A 21010-nucleotide genomic window follows, 5' to 3' on the forward strand; every position below is an offset into this window, starting at 1 on the left:
CAAGGCCATCCCAACGCTCTACCAGGGCAGTGGAGCAACCCCAGACCGAGGACTTGTCCAGGTGTTTTGATTCCCAGACTGTACCTGACAGCCTTGTGCAAAGTCATAAACCACCGCAGTGTAGAGATGAAGTCCCTGGAAGTGCATCTGAACTAAAGCCTGCTGCTGCTTGGAGGAATCCCCACAGACCTGAGGAAGGAAGGGGTTGGTTTGAGGGGCCGAGATGAAGTGGGAGCTCCAAGCTGAAGCCTGGCCCAGCGTCCTGGAGAGCGGACTCAGCCCAGGGAGTAGGAAGGAGGACATGAGAAGGGGCCATTGCCCTCCCAGCGTAGACTAGGTTTGCTGGCGGGTGGGCTAGGCATAATCCAGAGAGTGGCTTACCACGGAGGGAGCCAGGGCTTTCAGATCTTACCAAAGACCTTAGCCCGACAGTTTGCAGAACCACGTTCCCACCCTACCTCTAGGTCTTTAACTCACACCATCCTGCAGCTGCCGGAGGAGAGAGAAGTACCCGCCAAGAAAAGCGAAGAGGCCCAGAACAGCATCAGGTCCATAGCGCCTCTTGATGCCTCGCTCCAGGCCTGAGAGGAAGAACTGGCAGCAGTCACACAACGCCCGCAGCGGGGGTGATGGTGCCTCCACACTGGTGTTCAGGAGAGCTGATGCCTTAATCAGAAGCTTGGCCAGTGCTTGAGGTCCTCCCTCCCCAATCTGTAGCAGTTCAACCCCAAGCCGGCATAACTGGAGGCTGGGGGCCAGATCGGTGTTCCTTAGGTAATCATGGGCCTTCTCCACTACCCTGGTGGCCTTGGCATGGTGGCAGCTCCAGCAGAGGCGACGGCAGTGTTCCAGGGTGAGTTCCAAGAGACAGAGGGCCCTCTGGGGAGAAAGAGGACCAGGAGAACCCCCTCCCTCGCCCACCAAGGCTTTGATCACATGCCTGGAGAGCAGGTCATCTAGGAAATCAGCATCTGCTTCATTCAGACTGTGCCCGGTGGCATCAAATAGCTGATGGGCACCTACCACTCGACAGGCTGTTGGAGAAGCAAAGTGGGGAACCTCACAAGGGGTACTTTCATCCTCCAAGAGCACTAGAAAGCTCAAGGCCTTCAGCCGAGCCGAGAGTGCAGCTCGCCGCTCCTCCAGGGCTTCTGCCACCTTCCAAAGCAGAGAAAAGCTGCCGCGAGCCACAGCCTCATAGTCCTGGGGAGCAGCTTGGCGGGAGCACTGCATCAAACAGGCATGGAGGGGCTGAGCGAACCGGAGTGTGGCCTCTGGGATTCCTTGTGTGGCAATGTTCCGCAGAAAGATGAAGAGAATTCGTTCCAGGTAAAGGGGTGAGCGCTGGGGGGTGAATACCAAGTAGCCATTGCAAGCCAGCTCTGCCAGTTCCAGCAGGTTCCCCAGGTGCCTAGGGCAAGCCAGCTTGGCCATCAGCTGCTGGTTGCAAGCCCTCAAGATGGCATCACAAGCTTGTCTCCTCTCAGCATCAGATCGGCAGCTGGGTGAACCAGCTGGAAGCTTGGACAGGAACTCCTAAGAGGAGAGGAAGATGTGATTGGGATAGCCAAGGTAGGGAAAGAGAACTAGAAATAGGGTTGCTCAGGAGAGGATCTCCAATTAAACTGTCTCTTAAATAAGACAAAAACAAAAGAGCTCATCTTGAGAAGTCAGGTGTATCCAGAACTAGACAGCACCCCTACCTTCAAGTCGGGCAGCAATTCTTCAGCCTCTTTCGGGTTGCTTAGTAAGGTCCCAAAGTTGATTCCTTTGAAGTTCCTCATGGCTTTGGAGGGCTAGAGAAAAGGAGGATTAGAGAAGGTGAAGAAAAATCGAAATGGAGTGAAATGGAGGACAGGAGAAGGGCCTGAAGGCTGCGGAAGAAGGGGGCCAAAGAATCCCATCAGAAATCCTATCGGGAGGGGCGCCTGGCTTCTCAGTTGGTGGAACATATGATTCTTTATCTCGGGGGTCGTGACTTCGAGTCCCACCATGGGTGTAGAGGTTACTTAAAAAAAAAAAGAAAGAAAGAAGAAAAGAAAAGAAAAGAAAAGAAAAGAAAAGAAAAGAAAAGAAAAATCCTATCGGGGTAAAAAACACCATGCCAGGACAGTGGGCTCCCGTTATAAACCGACGCTTCCGCTTTTCCCTCCTCCGGGTTAATCCCGGTCTCACTACCCATCCCACCACCCCAACGCCCCACACCGGAGGCCTCCACCGAGTTCCGCGCCCACCAAGACGTCCTGAGGTCTCCCAACCTTTCCTCGCAGAGTCGCCCCCGCCTCTCCCTCAAGTCAGCGCCGGGGACCCCACCTTACCTTGGCACATACACACGCTCACGAGTCCCTCCAGGCCTTATTGCCCCAGACGTCACCTCCTACCCAAGTCCAGGACTTACTCGCCCGAAAGAGCACTCCGCAAGAATCCAAGACGCAACCTTCGTTTTCCGCGCCAGCCCCCCCTTTCAAATATCCCCAGTGACCAATCAGAGAGAGCTTTGTAACGCCGGCGTGCCGCGCGGCGCTGTGGGGGTTGTAGTTTATCCGCTGCGCTGCCCCGTCACGTGACGCCGGGGGTGGTGTCGTGCTGCTGTGGGCGTTAAGGCCTCTTGGGGGCGCGGGTTTCCCCACTTTTTCTGGTCAAGGCAGAGATCCTCACCTATCCGTCGCTTAGTAGCTATCGGGAGGGCCAGAACTCTGCCCTCTTCTCTTCTTTATCTTCAGAGCTAAGAAAGTTTAAATTTCAAGAGGAGAGAAGTAGGCTAGACAACAAAAAGAACTTACTTGGAAATTCACGCGGTTTGGGTTACTGGGAAAATAGGGCGTAGCCTTTCCTGGAATTCTTTAAAAATATAAATTTCTGAGGGCACTGACAGGAGTACCATGGCGACTTCCAGCTCTCTCTCTGCCTTCCAGCCTTGCTCTTTAAATCAACTCCATCAACTGGATTGTATGAGGAAGACAGAGATCTAGTGCTCCTTGATGGAGGATGGAGGGTAGAGGGGAGGGTTAAGGGAAGAACCGGGAAAACTCATTCACTGGGATATTTCAGTCTTTAATGGCTTACGTTTGTAAGTACTAACTACTTCCCCAAACGTGCAAATTCGGTTGGCTCTGTTTCTCTTTCCTTCCTCTGCCAAAGAATTCAGTTCAAAACTCTGGTCTTCCAGTTCACTTTTTCCTGATGAATTCTATTGGATAACTCATCCTTATCTATCACCGTCTTTCTTTCTTTCTTTCTTTAAAATTTTATTTATTTAAGTAATCTCTACACCCAACGTGGTCTAGAGCTCAGGACACCAATATCAAGAGTGGCATGCTCTTCTGGCTGAGCCAGCCAGGAGCCCCAATCATCGTCTTTCTTCATTATCATCAACCTCTTTTAGGAGCACAGAATCTAGCAGAGAAGACTATTTTAAAAAAACAAAGACAAGAACAAGAACATTACCAAAGAATCTCGGTGTTGGAATGGTAATACTAATATCGGCGCAAAATGTATGTTATAGACATACATTTGTATGTTATATACATATCTCTTGTAGCATAAGGGACCCAACAGAGGTCTTCTTAAATGATCAATGAATACATCAGTTTTCACACTACTCATTTCCTCTTGCTTACACCTTAGCAATAAGTGCTTATTTATTTACATGTTGTGTAGCAAGTGTTCTAGGACTTTTTCCTATGTATTACATCTACTTGATTCTAAACTTCTTAAGGGCAGAGAATGTATCCTTTTTTATTCATCTTCTACTTCTTAGAAGAAGTAGGAAGTTCCTTAAATATTAAGAGATTAATAAATGCTGACCAGTATGAACCTGAGTCACAAAATTCAATCCCTCACCTGAAGCCCAAGCTTATAAAGAGACAGCACAGGATAGTGGAAAGAACTCTGAATTTGAACCTGAACAGAGGAACTGGATTCTAGCCCCAGTTCCATGTATTATTTATCTGTGAAATGGGGATAGTAACATCAAGCCTCACTACTTCCCAGGGGTTCTGCCGGCCTCAAATAGAATAGCCTTGAAAAGCTTTCCAAAGGCTCTAACAATGCTTTGCAGCCATTAAAAAGCATGTCTTGTATGTATTGACATATAAAGATGTCAGAGATACATGAAGACTGTATAGTCTTTCTGAGGATTTCAGCTGTTTTAAAGAGAAAAAATGAGATATACTGTTATGTAAAAAAGTTGCAGAAGAGCACGATTCAACACTTTGATTCAATTTTTTAAAAAAGATTGATTTAGAGAGAGAGTGCGCACATGGTGGGGAGGGGCCAGGGAGAGGTAGAGTCTTAAGCAGACTCAGCACTGAGAGTGGAGCCCAACATAGGACTTGATCTCATGACCCTGAGATCACGACCTGAGCTGAAACCAAGAGTCAGACACTTGACCGACTGCACCACCCAGGTGCCCCTGATTGAATTTTTATTTAAAAACAAAAACAAAACAACCAACTGGGCATCTGGCTGGCTCAGTAGGTATAGCATGGGACTCTTGATCTTGGGATCATGAGTTTGAGCCCCACGTTGGACATAGAGTCTACTTAAAACAAAACAAAACTAACAAAACAAAAAAAAAAAATCCCTAATATTAAGTCTGTGGATTAGACTCCAAACATTTAATAGTGGGAGCCTATACGAAGAGTGAGATTAAGGGAGCCTGTCGTTTTTTTACATTTTATATATAAATCATATACGTTGTTTATATTAAACATATATTTCTGTATTTGCATTTGATCATTTTACAGTGAGTTCATAAACTTTACTGTAAAAAAAACTTTAAAGCAAATGAGAAGTATTTTTTTATAAGATTTTATTTTTATTTATTTGACAGAGCGAGGCAGAGCACAAGCAGGGGGAGTGGCAGAGGGAGAGGGAGAAGCAGACTCCCTGCTGAGCGGGGAGCCCGACACGGACTTGATTCCAGGACCCCAGGATCATGAGCTGAGCCGCAGGCAGTCGCTTAACCAACTGAGCCACCTAGGCACCCCACGAAGTAATTTTGTAACATTAGATCTAATCCCAAGCATGACAAATTTTTGTTTTATAATTCTATTCTGTGGTTCTGTGAGGAAGTGGTGGCAAAATATAACAAAAGGGACAGAGAGAACCACAGGGTTGGGATTAGGGGAACAGTGATGGGGAATAGAACCTAGAACTAGCCAAGGGGCCATGGCCATTAGCTGGGAAAAGCCCCTCCTCTTCCTGAGCAGGGACTGAATTTCCAGGAAGAGACAGTCCTCCAGGCCTCAGAACCCAGTGCTGTCCTCATGACCCAATCCTCCTGCCTTCTCGTCCATTGGATCCTGGTTCCTTGGGATGTTTCTGCTCTCCTCAGGATCACTTAGAAGTTCCAAATCAAATAATCATGTGTCCAGCTGGATGGGAAGTCAGAAAATCAGGAGCCTCTTAGTGAAAGATAGTGGTGTGTATCAAGTCTGACACCAAGCTGACCTTCCCACTTGAGGAAGAGGAAATGAGTTCAAGTGGAACATACTGACACCCTACTCAGCTGCTCATATACATCAGAGTAGAGGGCCTCTCAAATAGCTTGATACTTCTATCTGGGCCAGGACCAAAGATAAACACTTCTGGGAATCACCCAGCCACTGGGATGCGTTGGAAAGTTCTATACCCCATGATAGCTCCATCCATTCATTCTCATACCCAGATCTGGTTAGGCTCAGCTGGATTGAAAAAATTTTTAAATAAAATATAAAAGCAAACACTTATGTGGTGCTTACGCTGTGGGCCAAGTGCTGTTCTAAGCACTTAAATACAACAATGCTTTTAATCCTCCAAAGAGCCCTATGGGGGCAGAGACTGTATTATCATTCCTATTTTACAGATGAGGAAACTAAGGCACACATTTGAACCCAGGTAGTTGGGCTCCAGTTCCATGCTCTTAACCAGTTGCCTATACGGCCTCTCCGCAGAGCATTATAAGCAGTATTTTGCAGGCAGGAGAATCCATCTCTCCTTTGACCCCTATGGGCTGATACCGAAAAGTGGACCAGATGGCTGAGGCCAAACACTCCCAGTCTCTTGCCCTTCTCCCAGGACCGGGCTTGGGATGAAGGAGCAAGGCTAGAGGGGGAAAAGGCAGATTAGCAAAGACCCAGGGGACACAGGCAGTACCTGTCATAGAAGGGGCACTAGGCAGGCAGCAAGAAGCACAGTTTAGCTTTGGCTTTGCCATTCACTTGCTACATGCTCTTTGTAAAAGAAATTTACCAGCACCTAGTAATACACTGCATGGCATACAGTGGATGCCTAATGAAAATATATTTAAGGCTGAATGGACAGTGTCTAAGATGCCTTGGAGCTCTTAACGCCCTGTGCATCTGAGGAGACAGAGCCCTCCCCACTCTATCCAGCCCCTTTGGAGAGAGCTCAGCAGGGACAAAACTAAAGGAGCCTCATTAGTCTGTCTCTTCTTCCTATTTCCTTATCACTTAGGAATGTGGGGCCCCCTCATGCTTCCATTAGTAAATAATTACTGTCGTCCCAAACAACAAATCACTAACTAGGCTCTGGACTCCAGTCTAACAGACTTCCCAAATGGGCAGCACTTGAAAAGCCAGGTGTGAGCTAGCCTGTCTCCTCGCCAGATATTTACTGAGCCAGCCACAGGCAGAGCACCCACTGTGTGTATATATGGAGGAGACAAAGGCAAATAAAACACAACTTGCTCCTCTCCACAAGGAGACCACACTATGGTAGAGAGAGACGGAAAGTCTACAAATAACTATAAAATATAGCTAGGTCCAGCTCAACGGGGCAGAAAGAGGAAGTGGAATTTTGCAAGAAGACTCTCTCTTAGCCTCAAGATGGGGGAAGGAAAAGGTATCTGTTTTTCTGTACTTAACCTCAACCTCTATTCCCCACAGTCTGGGTGGGGGACCTTTTATTTTTCCTCACTGAAGAGGGACCTGAGACCCCCATCCATCCCTCCCCCTCAGTTTCCCCCTACAGAAGCGCATCCACACTACATTCCTGCAGCACCAGCTGATGTTATCTCTCCACACAGGTCAGAACTTGCAGGTCCTGGTACACCTTGCATCTTCCTGTCTGGAAAGTAGACTGGGACCCAGGGAAATAGCGTCAATCCTTTCCAAAATGGGTGGATCCCCCATCTCCAGCTCAAGCAAATTCCAGGACATACCCCCGAGCCTACCCTCCCTTCATCTACCCTACCCCCCCTTTCTTAAGGCTGGCTCTGCTTCCCCTGAGAAGCCCGAGTTTTGGTGGGAGGAGGAAAGGGAGATAAAATCATGTGAGGCAGGGAGGGGCCCTCAGAACTGGTGTTCCCACTGGTACAGTTTCCTGCCCTGATGGCTTCCTCACCCTCACTGAGGCTGGGCGGGGAAGAGTCAGGTACAGACAAGGTGTCCCAGTCCCTCAGCCAGTCACTGTTTTCTCCTCCTGGCAGCCCTTCACTTAGGTTTCGTGCAAGGATACGGGACACAGGCCCGGGTGGACCCAGGTGGTGCTGGACAAATGGAGCATTCTGCCACAGGGGCAGAAGGCAGGTAGCATACATGTGCTGAGCTGCAAGCTTGTTTCTGCAGGAAGTTCCCAGATTTGCCCCACAGGGTGGTCACAGAAGCAACTCGAGCCCCTGGAATCTCTGTTCAGTGGCATTCACCCCACATGCTCCAGAGATTCTCTCACCCTGGATGTGGAGCAAGGGTCTTGCTGGGCAACTAGAGAGGGTACCTGTCCCCAGGGTGACAAGATATAGAAGACCTAGGCATTTCCCACCCATTTCTGCTAAGAGGCAATGCTACAGCTCTCAGTTTAAGCTGGAGACAGTCTTCGAGAGGCTAGAAATACAAGTGGCTTCTGCTGATGAGCCCACCTCTATCCTCCAACTCTCCAGGTGCCCACTCATCAGAAACTACCGAGGTGGGTGCAAGTGAGGATGAGCAAATCACATCAACGATCGATTACAAGTGTTTATTTTTAAATGGAAAGGGGAGAGGGAGTAACACAGAGGCAACGTTTGGCATCTTCTTTCCCAGCCATCACCCCCATGTGCTCCCCAACCCAGAGCCCTGGCAGGAGGGGCCCCAGGACAGGCTGAGGGCCCAGACAGTTGCAAAGTCAGTCATGGAGAGATCTGTACAACCCTGGGGAGGTGGGATTCAAGAGTCCTTCCCAGGCCCTTTGTCCTGGAACAGGGTTAGAGCTCAGGGGCATGGGGCTCCCCCGTGGGTGAGGGCACCCGCAGCTCAGCATTGTGCCTGACCACGGTGAAGAGCCCCACCACCGCTAGCAGAGCCAACACCATGACGGCAGAGCAGATGCTGAACATGTTCCGAGTGCCCGTTTTGTGATCACTGTCATGGAGAACTAGGAGCCCCAGGCAGGCCAGTAAGTGCAGGGGCACCCGGAACCAGTTGAGTACACCAGCTTGCTCTGTCTCAGGGATCACCTTTCTCCGCAGGAAGCTCATGCTGGGAAAGTATAGCCCACAGGCCAATTCGATAAGTAGAAAGGCTATGAAGGACTCCACTGGACTCTCCTGGCCTGGGCTGGTGGAGAAAGTCAACATAAAAAGGGAGAAGACAACGATGAGGACAGCAAGGGAGAGTAGGTGCATGGGCTGGAGGTGGTACCTCTTGGAGGTAGCGATGCGGTACAGGGAAGAGCCAAGCAGGCTGGCGGCCATGAAACTGGAGAAGACAATGCCCAGTGGAGCCCCATGTGGGTCCAGCACAGGCGTCCAGAGGAAGACAAAGATGAAGATGACGCTCTCAAACAGGGCTTGTATGGTGCCTAGCAGCAGCACGCGGCGGTCCGACAGGAGGCAGCGCAGGCCTCCAGCACAAGTCCTTGAAAAGGCACGCTGCCGATCGTAGTTCTCTCCCCAGTTATGAAGGGCCAAGGCCCCAGCCAGAGCCAAGAGAGGGATGGCGGCCACAAAGGGCGCTACAGGCCCCAGCCCCATCCAGCAGGCCACAGCTTCAGCTGCCACACCTGCCGCTACAGCCAGCACGTGGTTCCAGAAGGCAGCTCGGGCAAAGGTAGCTGGGATCCACTCAGCAGGGAAGTCATGACGCTCCACATGTTCATGGACGTACCAGGCCTCGAAGGCCGAGAACAGCAGGGCCGTGGACAGCCCGCCAAGTGCTCGGCCCACCAGCAGCACAAAGTAATCCCAAGAGAGTTTGGTTAAGCAGCATAGAGAGTAAGTGAGGGAGAAGAGGACACAAGACTTCTTGCGACCCAGCCAATCCACAAGGGAGGAGGCCACCAATCCAAAAAGGACTGTGGAGGCAAGGCCACAGACATAGAGAATGGCAATCTGACCCTCCAGGAAGTGGTAATGCTGATAGAGTTTATAGAGGTAGGGGGCCTGGAGCCAGTCAGCTGCCAGGGCCAGGAAGTAGACCTGATAGAAGTCCAGCTGAAACCGAACAAAGGAGGGGTTGCTGCAGGCCCTTCCAGGGGGCTTAGCCCGGCATCTTGACAGTTCCAACCCCAGGCAGGAGACCAGGAGGACCACAAAAACAAGATAGGCAGTCACCAGCATGGCGGGCCCCCGGACGACCTAGGGAAGGAAGGGGGGTTCGGAATCACATCCATTGCCCAGGTAGCACTGTCAAGGGGCTGGGTGTCGAAGCAGAAGACAGCTCCACCCAACTTCCCCCCTGCCAACTGCATTTCCCCACCCCTCAACTCCACTCCCCTAGAGCTCAGACTGGAGGGACCAGTTGGGTGGGTGGGTGGAGTGGACCGCCAGAGCAGGTCTCCTAGGACACTGTGGGGCAGGGAGGGGTAAGAGGAGAAGGGGGAAGATTGAGCATTCGCCCCACCCTTGCCCGGCATAGCAAAGAGAGAGTCCCTTTAATACAATAATCCCAGCCCCACAAGTTAAAGGGGTGCTGTCCTCTTCCACTACAGCTTCTGCATACTTGTATCACCTCCCATTCTCTCTGACAAGCTCGTTTTTGCCCTCAAAGTCTTTCCATCTGTCGAGGGCATCCCTCCCGCCCGCGCGGGCCTCCGGAGTTGCTTCAGGGTCACGCGCGTGCATCTCGGATTCCCGCTCCTCCAGGTCATAGGCACCCCCCTGCGCCCCCTAGCCCCAGCCCAGCGCCCTAGCGCCGCCACACCTGCTCGCACCTCGCCCAGACCCCGTCTCACCTGCTGCCCCGGTCTGCGGGGACGCCCCGGACACGTCCGGCTCCAGGCCGCCCGGCCGCCCTGCCCGCTCTACCTCCGGCTTGGGCTCGGGTTTGGGTTCCAGCAGCGCGCCCGCCCCTCACAGCCTGCTTCCGGGAGCCGGGTGGGCCTCTGGCCGCCGCCATGATGGCCCCATCACGTGACGGGGTGAGGCGTTCAAGCCCCGCCCCTGCCCCGCCTTCCTGTCCCCACACTGGCGCCCAACTTCCGAAGCCCGCGGCGAAGAGTAGAGGCGGTCAGGGCTGCGGCTCTCGCTCTGGCCCCCGCCGCTGCCTTCCCTTGACACCCGCTCCTTCGACTCCCGGGTACCTGCGGGGCCGCCCGAAATAAAGACCCATTTTCTCTCTCTCCCTCCGTAACATGGAGAATGCCTGCAGTCCCGCAGACTCGTGCGCTGGAGCATCCGAAGGAACACGGCTGCCCTAAGCCGAGGCGGCTCTCAGGTTTTCCTCCTCTCTCACCTTGGTGACCTCCGGGCCCGACGTCAGTATGGCCCCGACACCTGAGGGAGGCAGTGTGGTGTTAAGGGCTTGGACTCCCGCATGAAGCCGGGCTAAGGCTCAAATCCCACCCCTGTCGCTTACCACTGCGTGGCCTTGGGCAAGGCACATTACTTCTTAGTGTCCAGTTCCTTTGTCTGCAGTCAAAGGAGAGCAGTGCCCAAGTAAAAAAGGCTAAAGTTCAGCCCTGTTGCTGAATGCCCGCCTTCTGCCACTTAACAAGCTGTGTTACCTTGGAAAGGTTATTTTCCTTATACTGAGCCTTAGTGTATCTCCGATGGCTTCCCACCTCACTCAGCCTAAAAGCCAAAATCTTTATAATGACCTATAAAACCCTCTATCCCCTGTTCCTCCACTACTTCTCTGACTTCATCTACAATTCTCCCTCCAAACTCTTTCTACTCCATCTGTATTGGCTACCTCCTGGGCCTTTGCATACTGTGCCCTGAAAGGTTTTGGTTCTTCTCCCAAATACCCACCTGGTTCCCTCCAGCCCCTCCAGTTCTCTGTTCAAATGTCACCTTCTCAGAGAGGCCTTCCTGGGCCATCCTGTTTAAAACAGCATCACCACCACCTCCACTAGTAGTCTACCTGCTGTCCTTCCAGCCTCTTCCCCTTCGCTGCATTTTCTCCATAGCACTTAACACCATCTGGCACACTATGTATTTTACTTATTTACTATCTCTTCTCCCTACAGATTTTTTTTTTTAAGATTTTATTTATTTATTTGAGAGAGAGAGAGAGAATGAGAGACAGAGAGCATGAGAGGGAGGAGGGTCAGAGGGAGAAGCAAACTCCCTGCCAAGCAGGGAGCCCGATGCGGGACTTGATCCCAGGACTCCAGGATCATGACCTGAGCCGAAGGCAGTCGCTTAACCAACTGAGCCACCCCAGGCACCCCCTCCCTACAGATTTTTATCTATTTGTTCACTTGTATTCCCAGTACTTAAAACAGTTATTGGGGGGCACCAAGCTGGCTTAGTCAGAAGAGCATGTGACTCTTGATCAGGGGTGTGTGTGGGGGATTCTAGCCCCATGATGGGTGTAGAGATTAATAAAAAAAAGAAATAAAGTTAAAAAAAAACAGTTATTGGTAAGTAAAAAGCAGTCAGTAAATATTTGATGAATAAATGAATAAGTTAATTCAGATAAAATAGCCTAGAAAGTGCTGGCCCATATTAGCTGGTAACACTCATCAAATAGTTATCTATATGCATCTAAACTCTGTTTTAAGAATTCCTGGGCTGGGCGCCTGGGTTGCTCAGTTGGTTAAGCGACTGCCTTCAGCTCAGGTCATGATCCTGGAGTCCCTGGATCGAGTCCCGCATCGGGCTCCCTGCTGAGCAGGGAGTCTGCTTCTCCCTCTGACCCTCCCCCTCTCATGTGCTCTCTCTCTCTGTCTCAAATAAATAAATAAAATCTAAAAAAAAGGAATTCCTGGGCCATCTGCAGTATATGAATTCTGTCGTGTCACAACAACCCATAAGGTAGGTACTATTATTATCCTTGGTAGTTGGAAAGCTTAGATAATATGCCCAGAATCTCATGGTAAGAGAAAGAGTTAGAACTGGGACCCAGGGGCGCCTGGGTGGCTCAGTCAGTTAAGCATCTGCCTTCGGCTCAGGTCATGATCTTAGGGTCCTGGGATTGAGCCCTGCATCAGGCTGGGAGCCTGCTTCTCCCTCTCCCTCTGCCTGCCGCTCTGCCTACTTGTGCTATCTCCCTGTCCGATAAATAAATAAAATCTTTAAAAAAAAAATGTTAAAAAAAAAAAGAACTGGGACTCAGATCTTTCCAGTTCCACACTCATGTGATTTCTGAGAAGATGAAATGAGTTCACTCATTTGCACAGGTGATTAGTAAATGTTGGTTTCCTTTACACTAAGGCTTGGAGGGTAGGGGGTGGGAGAGTCTGGGATTACACCTTGAGAAATCTTTTTTTTTTAAAAGTATGCTCCAACACGGGGCTTGAACTCATGACCCTGAGATCAAGACCTGAGCTGAGATCAAGAGTCCGATCCTTTTTTTTTTTTTTAAGATTTTATTTATTTATTTGACAGAGAGCAAGAGAGGAAACACAAGTAGGGGGAGTGGGAGAGGGAGAAGCAGGCTTCCCACCGAGCAGGGAGCCCGATGTGGGGCTCGATCCCAGGACCCTGGGATCACGACCTGAACAGAAGGCAGATGCCCAACGACTGAGCCACCCAGGCGCCCCAAGAGTCCGATGCTTAACAGACTGAGCCACTTAGGCACCCCGAGAAATACTTTCTTATGATAAAGTAAACAGCTAAAATTTATATCCTACAAGTTCCAGAGTGCCTTTATACCTAACTGGCAAACCCCTACAGAGTAGTGGCTCCCATGCATTCATCTAGAAACACAAAGACTCAAAAACCAAGATTTCCCCAAGGTCGTTCAGTGAGTGAACCAAATACTCTCCATCCCAGTCCTGGACTGAAGCTCCTTGAACTCATGACCCTTGTTTCTTTTGGGGGTGGAGGTCATCCTGAATGAAGGCAGGAGTGGGACAGGATGGCCTTACATTCTGGCCTTCTGTTTTCCAGGAGGGAGGCCAGTTTTCTCCCATTGTTGAGCTACATTTTGCTCAAAAGCACCTGGCAGAGAGAGACTTACAGCAAGATCACATTATTTTAGATTATTTTTGCCTATTGTGGGATCTATTAAAAATATGTTTAGTCGTAAGGCTCCCCTGTCCCTTCAGAACTGAGAAGCACAGCTAGGAAAGGTCCTAACATGGGAAATGTGCTAGCAGAGGACTGGAAGAGATAAAAGGCAGCCTGTGAGCACAGCCCATCTCTAGGACATGCTTCTAGTAAAGGGCAAGGAGGCCTGAGGTCTATGTATTGCAGAGTCACAGGGGAAGTCCTCGTTTTCAGGGAAGGTGGGAGGATGCTCTGGGAATAACTAGGAACCTTACTCATCAGAGGAACATTGTTTAAAACTTTAAATATGAAAATGTTCAAACATACACAAAGGTAGAGAGTATAGTTCTATGAACCCTTATATAGTTAATATTAATAATAATATTAATTTTGTCACTTTGTTCCTTCTACTCCCTGCTTTCTGTCCTTTTTTGTTGGCCAAAATATCTAAAAGTAAGTATGTCACTTCACTCCATACTTCAACATCTCTAGGAAATAAGGCCCTTTGCTTACATAACCCCAAAGCCATTTTACATCTAACAAAATCAGTACTGATTCCTTGGCAATGTAAATACCCAATCCATAATTAAAAGGCTCCAACTGGGGCCCCTAGGTGGCTCAGTCATTGAGCATCTGCCTTCAGCTCAGGTCATGATCCCAGGGTCCTGGGATCGAGCCCCACATCGAGCCCCGCATCGAGCCCTGCATTGAGCCTCACATCGAGCCCCGCACTGGGCTCCCTGCTCGGCGGGAAGCCTGCTTCTCCCTCTCCCACTCCCCCTGCTTGTGTTCCCTCTCTCGCTGTGTCTCTCTGTCAAATAAATAAAATCTTAAAAAAAAAAATAAAAATAAAAGGCTCCAACTGTCTAAAACTGTCTTTTTACAATTGGGTTGTCCAAATCAAGAACCAAACAAGGTCCACGTGCTCCATATAATAGTTGTCCTTTTATTATCATTATTATTATTATTATTATTTCCCTCCTCCCCCAGCCATTCACTAGATGAAGAAATTGGGTCAGATTTCCTTGAAAAGTTTCCACATTCTGGATGTGTCTTCTCGCCTCCTTGCTGGGTCATTTAAATTGTTCCTCCATCCCTGATATTTCCTGTTAAGTGGAGGTTAGTTCTAGAGGTTTGATTTGAATCACATTCAGTTTTTGTGTGTGTTTGTTCCTTTGTTTGGCAAGAGTCTTTCATGGGTGGTGCTGAGGGCTTCAGATTACATCACATCAGGAGGTACACAGTAGGTGGTTGTGCCCTTTTTAGTGATGGTAAGATTCATCAGTGGGGTCAGGTGGTGACAGCTTGATTCCTCCATTGTAAAGTTCCCCATCAACCATCGTCTTTGGTTTCATCCATTCATGATTCTTGCTTTGATCAATTATTTCATTAAGAGTTGCAAAATGATTTTTCTAATTCCATATTCCTTCCACATTAGCTGGAATTCTTCTGTAAATGAGAAGTTTTCTCCACCACTTAGAGCTATTTGGTTACCCTGAAATATAGTTTATATAGGACAGGCAACATAAATGCTTAATTCTTTTTTTTTTTTCCGAAGATTTTTTTTAAACTAATCTCTACACCCAATGTGGGGCTTGAACCTATAACCTCAAGATCAAGACTTGCTCACTCCACAGACTGAGCCAGCCAGGTGCCCCAATTCTTTTTAATTGCTTATTTTCAGAATAAAGAAGTTGGAAGAAGCATCATTTTTAAAAAGTTTGAGCTTAGAGCTGAGTAGGGACGAATTGCCTGGATCATGGGTGAGGAAAGGAAGGACTCTTCTGGTAGCTGTGTCCAGCCCTTGCAAACACCAGTACTTGGGGCATGTGTGGGATAGACAGACATTGGAGGACTCACTGTCCTGGACCTTGGACAGCAATGAGATAGGCATGACGCAGGCATGGTGTGCAGGTACCTGTAGGACCCAGGGAGAGAGAAAGACAAATATGGAGAGGCAGAAAGAAATAGGAAGTGAAAAAAACAACTAGACCCAGAAGACAGGGAGGGAGACAAGGACAGAAAGGGAAATAGAAATGAAAGAGATGGAGAATGAAATGCACCAGAAGCCGAACAGGATAGAAAAACAGAGGGGGGGGGGCCGCCTGGCTGGCTCAGTCGGTGGAGCATGCGACTCTTGACTTCAGGGTCCTGAGTTCGAGCCCCATGTTGGGCATAGAACTTCCTTTAAAAAAAGAGAGAGATGTGTAAGGTGGATCGAAAGACCAAGAAAGCAAATAGAAATGAAGACACAAACTGACACAGGGAAGGGGGAAAGAAAAAGACATATATGTTAGGTAGACTTTAAATTAGATGCGGAGGGGTGCCTGGATGGCTTCGTTGGTTAAGCGTCTGCCTTCAGCTCAGGTCATGATCCCAGGGTCCTGGGATCAAGACCCACATCAGGCTCCTTGCTCAGCGGGGAGTCTGCTTCTCCCTCTCCCTCTGCCTGCCACTTCCCCTGCTTGTGCTCTCTCTCTGTCAAATAAATAAAATATTTACAATTAATTAAATTAATTAGATGGGGAAATGGAGAGAGAAATAGAGGGATAGAGAACGGGGAAAACTGATGTAGAGATAAAGTTAGGTGAAGGCAGAATGTCCCAGTGATGGAAAGAAGGAAGTAGAACTGGAGAGAGTGATGTAGACAGACAGAAGGAAGGGTAAACAGAAAGCTACACAGAGATAGAAAGGAAAGAACAAAGGGACCCACAGAAGGAGGCTGAGAAAGAGAACACTGAAAGGACTTGAGGAATGTAGAGGGGTACTTAGGGGCTCTCGGCTTAAGGCCCAGTCCTGGGCAAATACCCGGGCTCTTACTTCCAGCTTCCTATTGGTCGCTTCTCCAAACCCCCAGCTCCACCCCCAGGGACAGGGGATTCTGACTAGCTATGTGGATGGGATCACGGGGACCCTGAGTCCAGGGTTCCCAGCTTCCCTTATCCCCATGCCAGATGAGCATGAATGTAGCAGGTGGGATTATTGCTGGAAGATTGAGGTCATGAGACTGCGTGAGCACTCAGAGATTTGAAAGACAAGATATCCAGGCAGAGAATGCCAGGTTCCTAGAAGCAAAGGACCATGAAGGATGTCATGATATCCAAGGGGAGGGAAGAGCCAGGAACCCTCTGCTCAACTTTCTCTTCTGATCCAAGAGCCACTGACCTTCTTTGCCTGACTCAAGATGAGAGGTAAGGGGTCCAGAGACTCTTGGGTCAGTCAGGGAGATGGGTGGAGGTCCAAGAGGCAAGACGTAGCCCTTTAACAAAGAATCCCCTCCTGCCTCTAGAGGAGGAATGCACCTTATCCAGGCAAACTACAGAGACGATGAGCCAAGAAGGATCTCCAGCAGAGGCTGACTAGAGGAAGAAAATGGCCAACTTGCTCACCTTCAGCAGCCATGAGGGAGGCTCTGAGAAACACGCTTTCCATTCCAGAAGTTGCAGAAGAGGAGGTTCTGGACCCAGCGGGAGCATGTCCAGAAACTAACATCAAAGCAGATGCTCTCAGGGACTGAGGGGGAGGCCGGGGCTCTGAGCAGCCTTCTGCCTCTGCCTGTCTGGGCAAGGGGTCTAGCTGATCCCTCTCCTCACTCCAGAGCTTCTGTCTCCCCCGCAGAGGAAGCAGCTAGCAGAAGTGCTCCAGGAGACTGACAGTCTCTCAGGGGAGCAACAGCCCAGCTAGACTATCAGACAGTGCCTCTGAGAGGGGCGTTGTCCCCTGAAGCAGCGGCCAGTGGAGCCTGGAGGAGCCCCTCGGGCACAGCCACAGCTGTCGCTGCAGTCCAAGCAGGAACTTGGACAGGCAGCTCGGCCTTTGGAGCAAGGGGAAATCGGGCAAGATGAGGGATGGCAGCAGGTCAAGTGTGGACCAGTGCATGGGATGCAGCAGCTGTGGGGACAAGTCAAGGGCGGGCAGGCAGGGCAGGGAGGGCAGGGGCAGGTACAGGGTGGGCCAGGGAGGCCGGGACAGGAGGGGCAGGTGGCTGCATAAGAGGGATACGCAGTGCAGGAGCAGGTGGGAGGAGGACAGCTAGGGCAGGGGCAAAAACAGGCGGAGGGGGGACAGGACAGACAAGGAGAGGCAGCTGGTGGGCCGTGCCCGGAGAGTGGAGGGGGCTGTTGGTGGGTAGCCTTCTTGTTCCGAGGCCCCAAGCGTAGGCCGAGAGAGAAGTCCATTCAGCTGCAGGAGCGGCCAGGCTGGGGGTTGGGTGAAGGGAAGGGCAGGGGTGAAGTAGGAGGGGCGGACTGAGAGAGGCAGGGGTAGGGGCAGGATTAAACTTAAGACACGGCTGAGCCTTTGCTGATCCTGCTGGGAGCTCAGACCTCCGCAGCCAGCCCTCCCCTTCCAGGCCTGCCCAGCGATGCTCTCCTGGAATGCTACCCTCCACTGAAAATTCTCTGCACCACAGCAGAACCCGTTCCTCAAATGTGACGCTTTCATGCCTCCAGTCCTTTGTTTCCACCGTTCCTTCTGCTCTGCTCCCAATGCTCTTTTTCTTTTCGCTGCCTGGTGAGGTTCTCTCATCTCTGAAGTCTTCCCCTTTATTCGATCAAAATGTTTTTTCTTGAGCTCCGGGCACCTGACACCTGCCTGGGTAAGGAAGGACCCCTGCTCAGCGCGCCCTGGCCCTGACGGCCAGGCCGGCCACCACCGGACCTGCCCTGGCTGCCTCTAGCTCCCAGACTGTTCCCCGAGGGCGTTTAGGGAAGCAGCCCCAGCTGCCACCCCAGAGCTGTCTGAGACACTGAGCCAGGGATGTTGGAGGGAACTGGCAGTGGAGGGAGGATGCTTAGGTTCTGGGGATTTCCAGCCAGGGCAAATCCCAGGTGTTGGGGTGGGGGTGCTCAGCTGTCTCTGGAAGACTGACAACCAGCCTGGACAATTATTATTTGAGGACTTATCGTGTAAAAGGGAGTGAATAAAGCAGCTAAGTTTCCTCTTTTATAGAGTGCCCATAAAAGTGAGGGGTGGGGCAGGGTGAGGACCAAAACCAAACAAGTAAATAAACAAATACATAAGCTTATTTCAGAGCATGAGAATGACTGTGGGAAACCCAGAGTGCCCTGATGACAAGTGGCTCAGAGAGGTGGACCCATCAGCAGGGGCAGCTAGTCAGACCCCAAACTGTCAGGTATGACAGCGCTTAAAGGTTTGGGGCGAGATACAGTCTGTCAAGCCCCAGCAGACCAGGGGAGAGGTGCCTGAGGCTGAATGCATCCCAGGTGGCTGGGCTGTGCAGAAAAACAAAGCTGAGGAGCGGATAAGGAATGTGGGAGGTTGCAATATCAAATTTGGTGGTCTGGGTGCCTGGGTGGCTCAGTCAGTTAAGCGTCTGCCTTTGGCTCAGGTCATGATCCCAGGGTCCTGGGATTGACTCCCCGCTCAGCGGGGAGTCTGCTTCTCCCTCTACCCTTCCCCCTGCTTGTGATCTCTCTCTCTCAGGCGCTCTCTCTCTCTCAAATAAATAAAATCTTTTTTTTTTAAAGATTTTATTTATTAGGGGTGCCTGGGTGGCTCAGTCATTGGGCATCTGCCTTCAGCTCATGAGCGGGGAGCCCGATGTGGGGCTCAATCCCAGGACCCCGGGACCATGACCTGAGCCAAAGGCAGACACTTAACGACTGAGCCATCCAGGCGCCCCTCAAATAAATAAAAGCTTTAAAAAAATAAAATTAGATTAAGTGGTCAAGGAAAGTGTCACTGAGAAGCGGTATTTTAGCAAAGACCTGAAGGAAATGAGGGAGAGAGCCATGGAAAGATCTAGTGAAAGAACATTCAGCAGAAGATTGGGGGTGGGGGTGGGGCAGAGGTGGCAACACTTGATGGGACTGGGGGCAAAGGCGAGAGTCCTAATGGCACAGATAGAGATCAAGGCAGGGGCCCCAACATGCAAGGCCCTGGGAACCCCCACAGGGGCTTGGATCTTAGTCTGGTAAAAGGGAAAACTGCAGAGTGTTTTAGGCAAGAAAGCCTATGGGTCTTCTTGGTCTCATGCCTGACCCCTGGTTAGAAAGTTCTGCTTTTTTTTTAATTTTATTTTTTAAAGATTTTTATTTATTTTTTTGAGAGACAGAATGAGATAGAGCATGAGAGTGGGGAGGGTCAGAGGGAGAAGCAGACTCCCCGCTGAGCAGGGAGCCCGATGTGGGACTCTATCCCAGGACTCCAGGATCATGACCTGAGCCGAAGGCAGTCGCTTAACCAACTGAGCCACCCAGGCGCCCGAAAGTTCTGCTTTCTATGTAATTGGTGTAACCACTTTGGAAAACAGTTGGGCATTATCTGATAACTGAGATTGCCTATAGGAACACTTCGACTCTTAGGTTTGGTTTGGTTTTTTAAGTAAGCTTAAAAGCCCCAATGTGGGGCTTGAACTCATGACCCTGAGATCAAGAGTCAGCATGCTCTATTGACTGAGCCAGCCAGGTGCCCCATGACTCTTAGTTTTATAGCCTGGAAGAACTCTTGCATGTATGTCCTGGGAAACGTGTCCAAGAATGTTCTTAGCAGCATTGTTCATGATAGGCATACTGAACACAACTCAAACCTCTACCAACAGTAGGATAAAAACATAAATTGTGATGTATTCATGTGACTGAGTACTATGCAACAATAAAAAGACAGTTATGTGCAACCACTTGGATACGTCTTACAAACAGGAAGTTGAACAAAAGAAGACACAAAAGAATAATACAGTATCATTTCATTTACATAAACCTCAAAAACAGGCAAGATTAAGCAATATTTTTAGGGATGCATGCATAGGTGCTAAAACTATAAAGAAAAACAAGGGGGGCGCCTGGGTGGCTCAGTTGGTTAAGCGACTGCCTTCGGCTCAGGTCATGATCCTGGAGTCCCGGGATCGAGTCCCGCATCAGGCTCCCTGCTCAGCGGGGAGTCTGCTTCTCCCTCTGACCCTACCCCCTCTCATGTTCTCTCTCTCATTCTCTCTCTCACTCGCTCTCAAATAAATAAATAAAATCTTTAAAAAAAGAAAAAAAAGGGGGCGCCTGAGTGGCTCAGTTGGTTGAGCGACTGCCTTCGGCTCAGGTCATGATCCTGGAGTCCCTGGATCGAGTCCTGTATCGGGCTCCCTGCTCGGCGAGGAGCCTGCTTCTCCCTCTAACCCTCCCCCCTCTCATGTACTCTCTCTCTCTCTCATTCTCGCTCTCTCAAATAAATAAATAAATCTTTAAAAAAAAAAAAAAGAAAAGGAAGGGGCACCTGGGTGGCTCAGTTGATTAGGTGTCTGACTTCAGCTGGGGTCATGGTCTCAGGGTCCTGGGATCAAGCCCCATGCCCCCATGCTGGCCTCCCTGCTCAATGGAGAGTCTGCTTGTCCCTCTGCCCTTCCCCTGCTCGTGCTCTCTCTCTCTCTCAAATAAATAAATAAGATCTTTAAAAAATCCAAGGAAATAATTATCACAAAAGTCAGGATGGTGGTTACTTCTTAGGGGAGGGAAGGAATTATGGGAAGAACACATGGGAGCTTCTGGAGCACAGGAAATACTATTTCTTGACTTGGATGGCAGTTAAGTAGGTACTCTGTTTGTTTCAGTTTATTTGTACCCCTTTCATAATGTATTTATATATTCTGTCCAGAAAGAGAAAATAAGGTATCATTTTTTTTCTCTGGTCCATGCCACCTTGTTC

General features: G+C 49.9%; 2 protein-coding genes across 2 annotated transcripts in view; both read right to left on the bottom strand.

Moving 5' to 3' along the window:
• The window catches only part of ESPL1 (extra spindle pole bodies like 1, separase), a 29897-nt gene extending 19656 nt beyond the window's left edge, over positions 1 to 10241 (bottom strand). Inside the window, exons 1-4 of the mRNA XM_035002559.1 lie at positions 10153 to 10241; positions 1704 to 1796; positions 478 to 1536; positions 85 to 189 (exon numbers count right to left, since the gene is read on the bottom strand). Coding sequence (XP_034858450.1) covers positions 85 to 189; positions 478 to 1536; positions 1704 to 1784 — 1245 coding nt within the window. The 5' untranslated portion in view covers positions 1785 to 1796; positions 10153 to 10241. The remainder of the gene's footprint in view (positions 1 to 84; positions 190 to 477; positions 1537 to 1703; positions 1797 to 10152) is intronic.
• MFSD5 (major facilitator superfamily domain containing 5) lies at positions 7941 to 10339 on the bottom strand. The gene is made up of 2 exons (XM_035002558.1): positions 10153 to 10339; positions 7941 to 9556 (listed from the first exon to the last, which is right to left on the bottom strand). Exon 2 carries the CDS (start codon positions 9536 to 9538, stop codon positions 8186 to 8188), a length of 1353 nt encoding a protein of 450 aa, XP_034858449.1. The 5' UTR covers positions 9539 to 9556; positions 10153 to 10339; the 3' UTR covers positions 7941 to 8185.
• Between the last annotated feature and the right edge of the window lie 10671 nt (positions 10340 to 21010).

Source organism: Mirounga leonina, unplaced genomic scaffold, assembly GCF_011800145.1.
Source record: "Mirounga leonina isolate KUSES-001 unplaced genomic scaffold, KU_Mleo_1.0 Mir_126, whole genome shotgun sequence".
NCBI classification, from domain to species: domain Eukaryota; kingdom Metazoa; phylum Chordata; class Mammalia; order Carnivora; family Phocidae; genus Mirounga; species Mirounga leonina.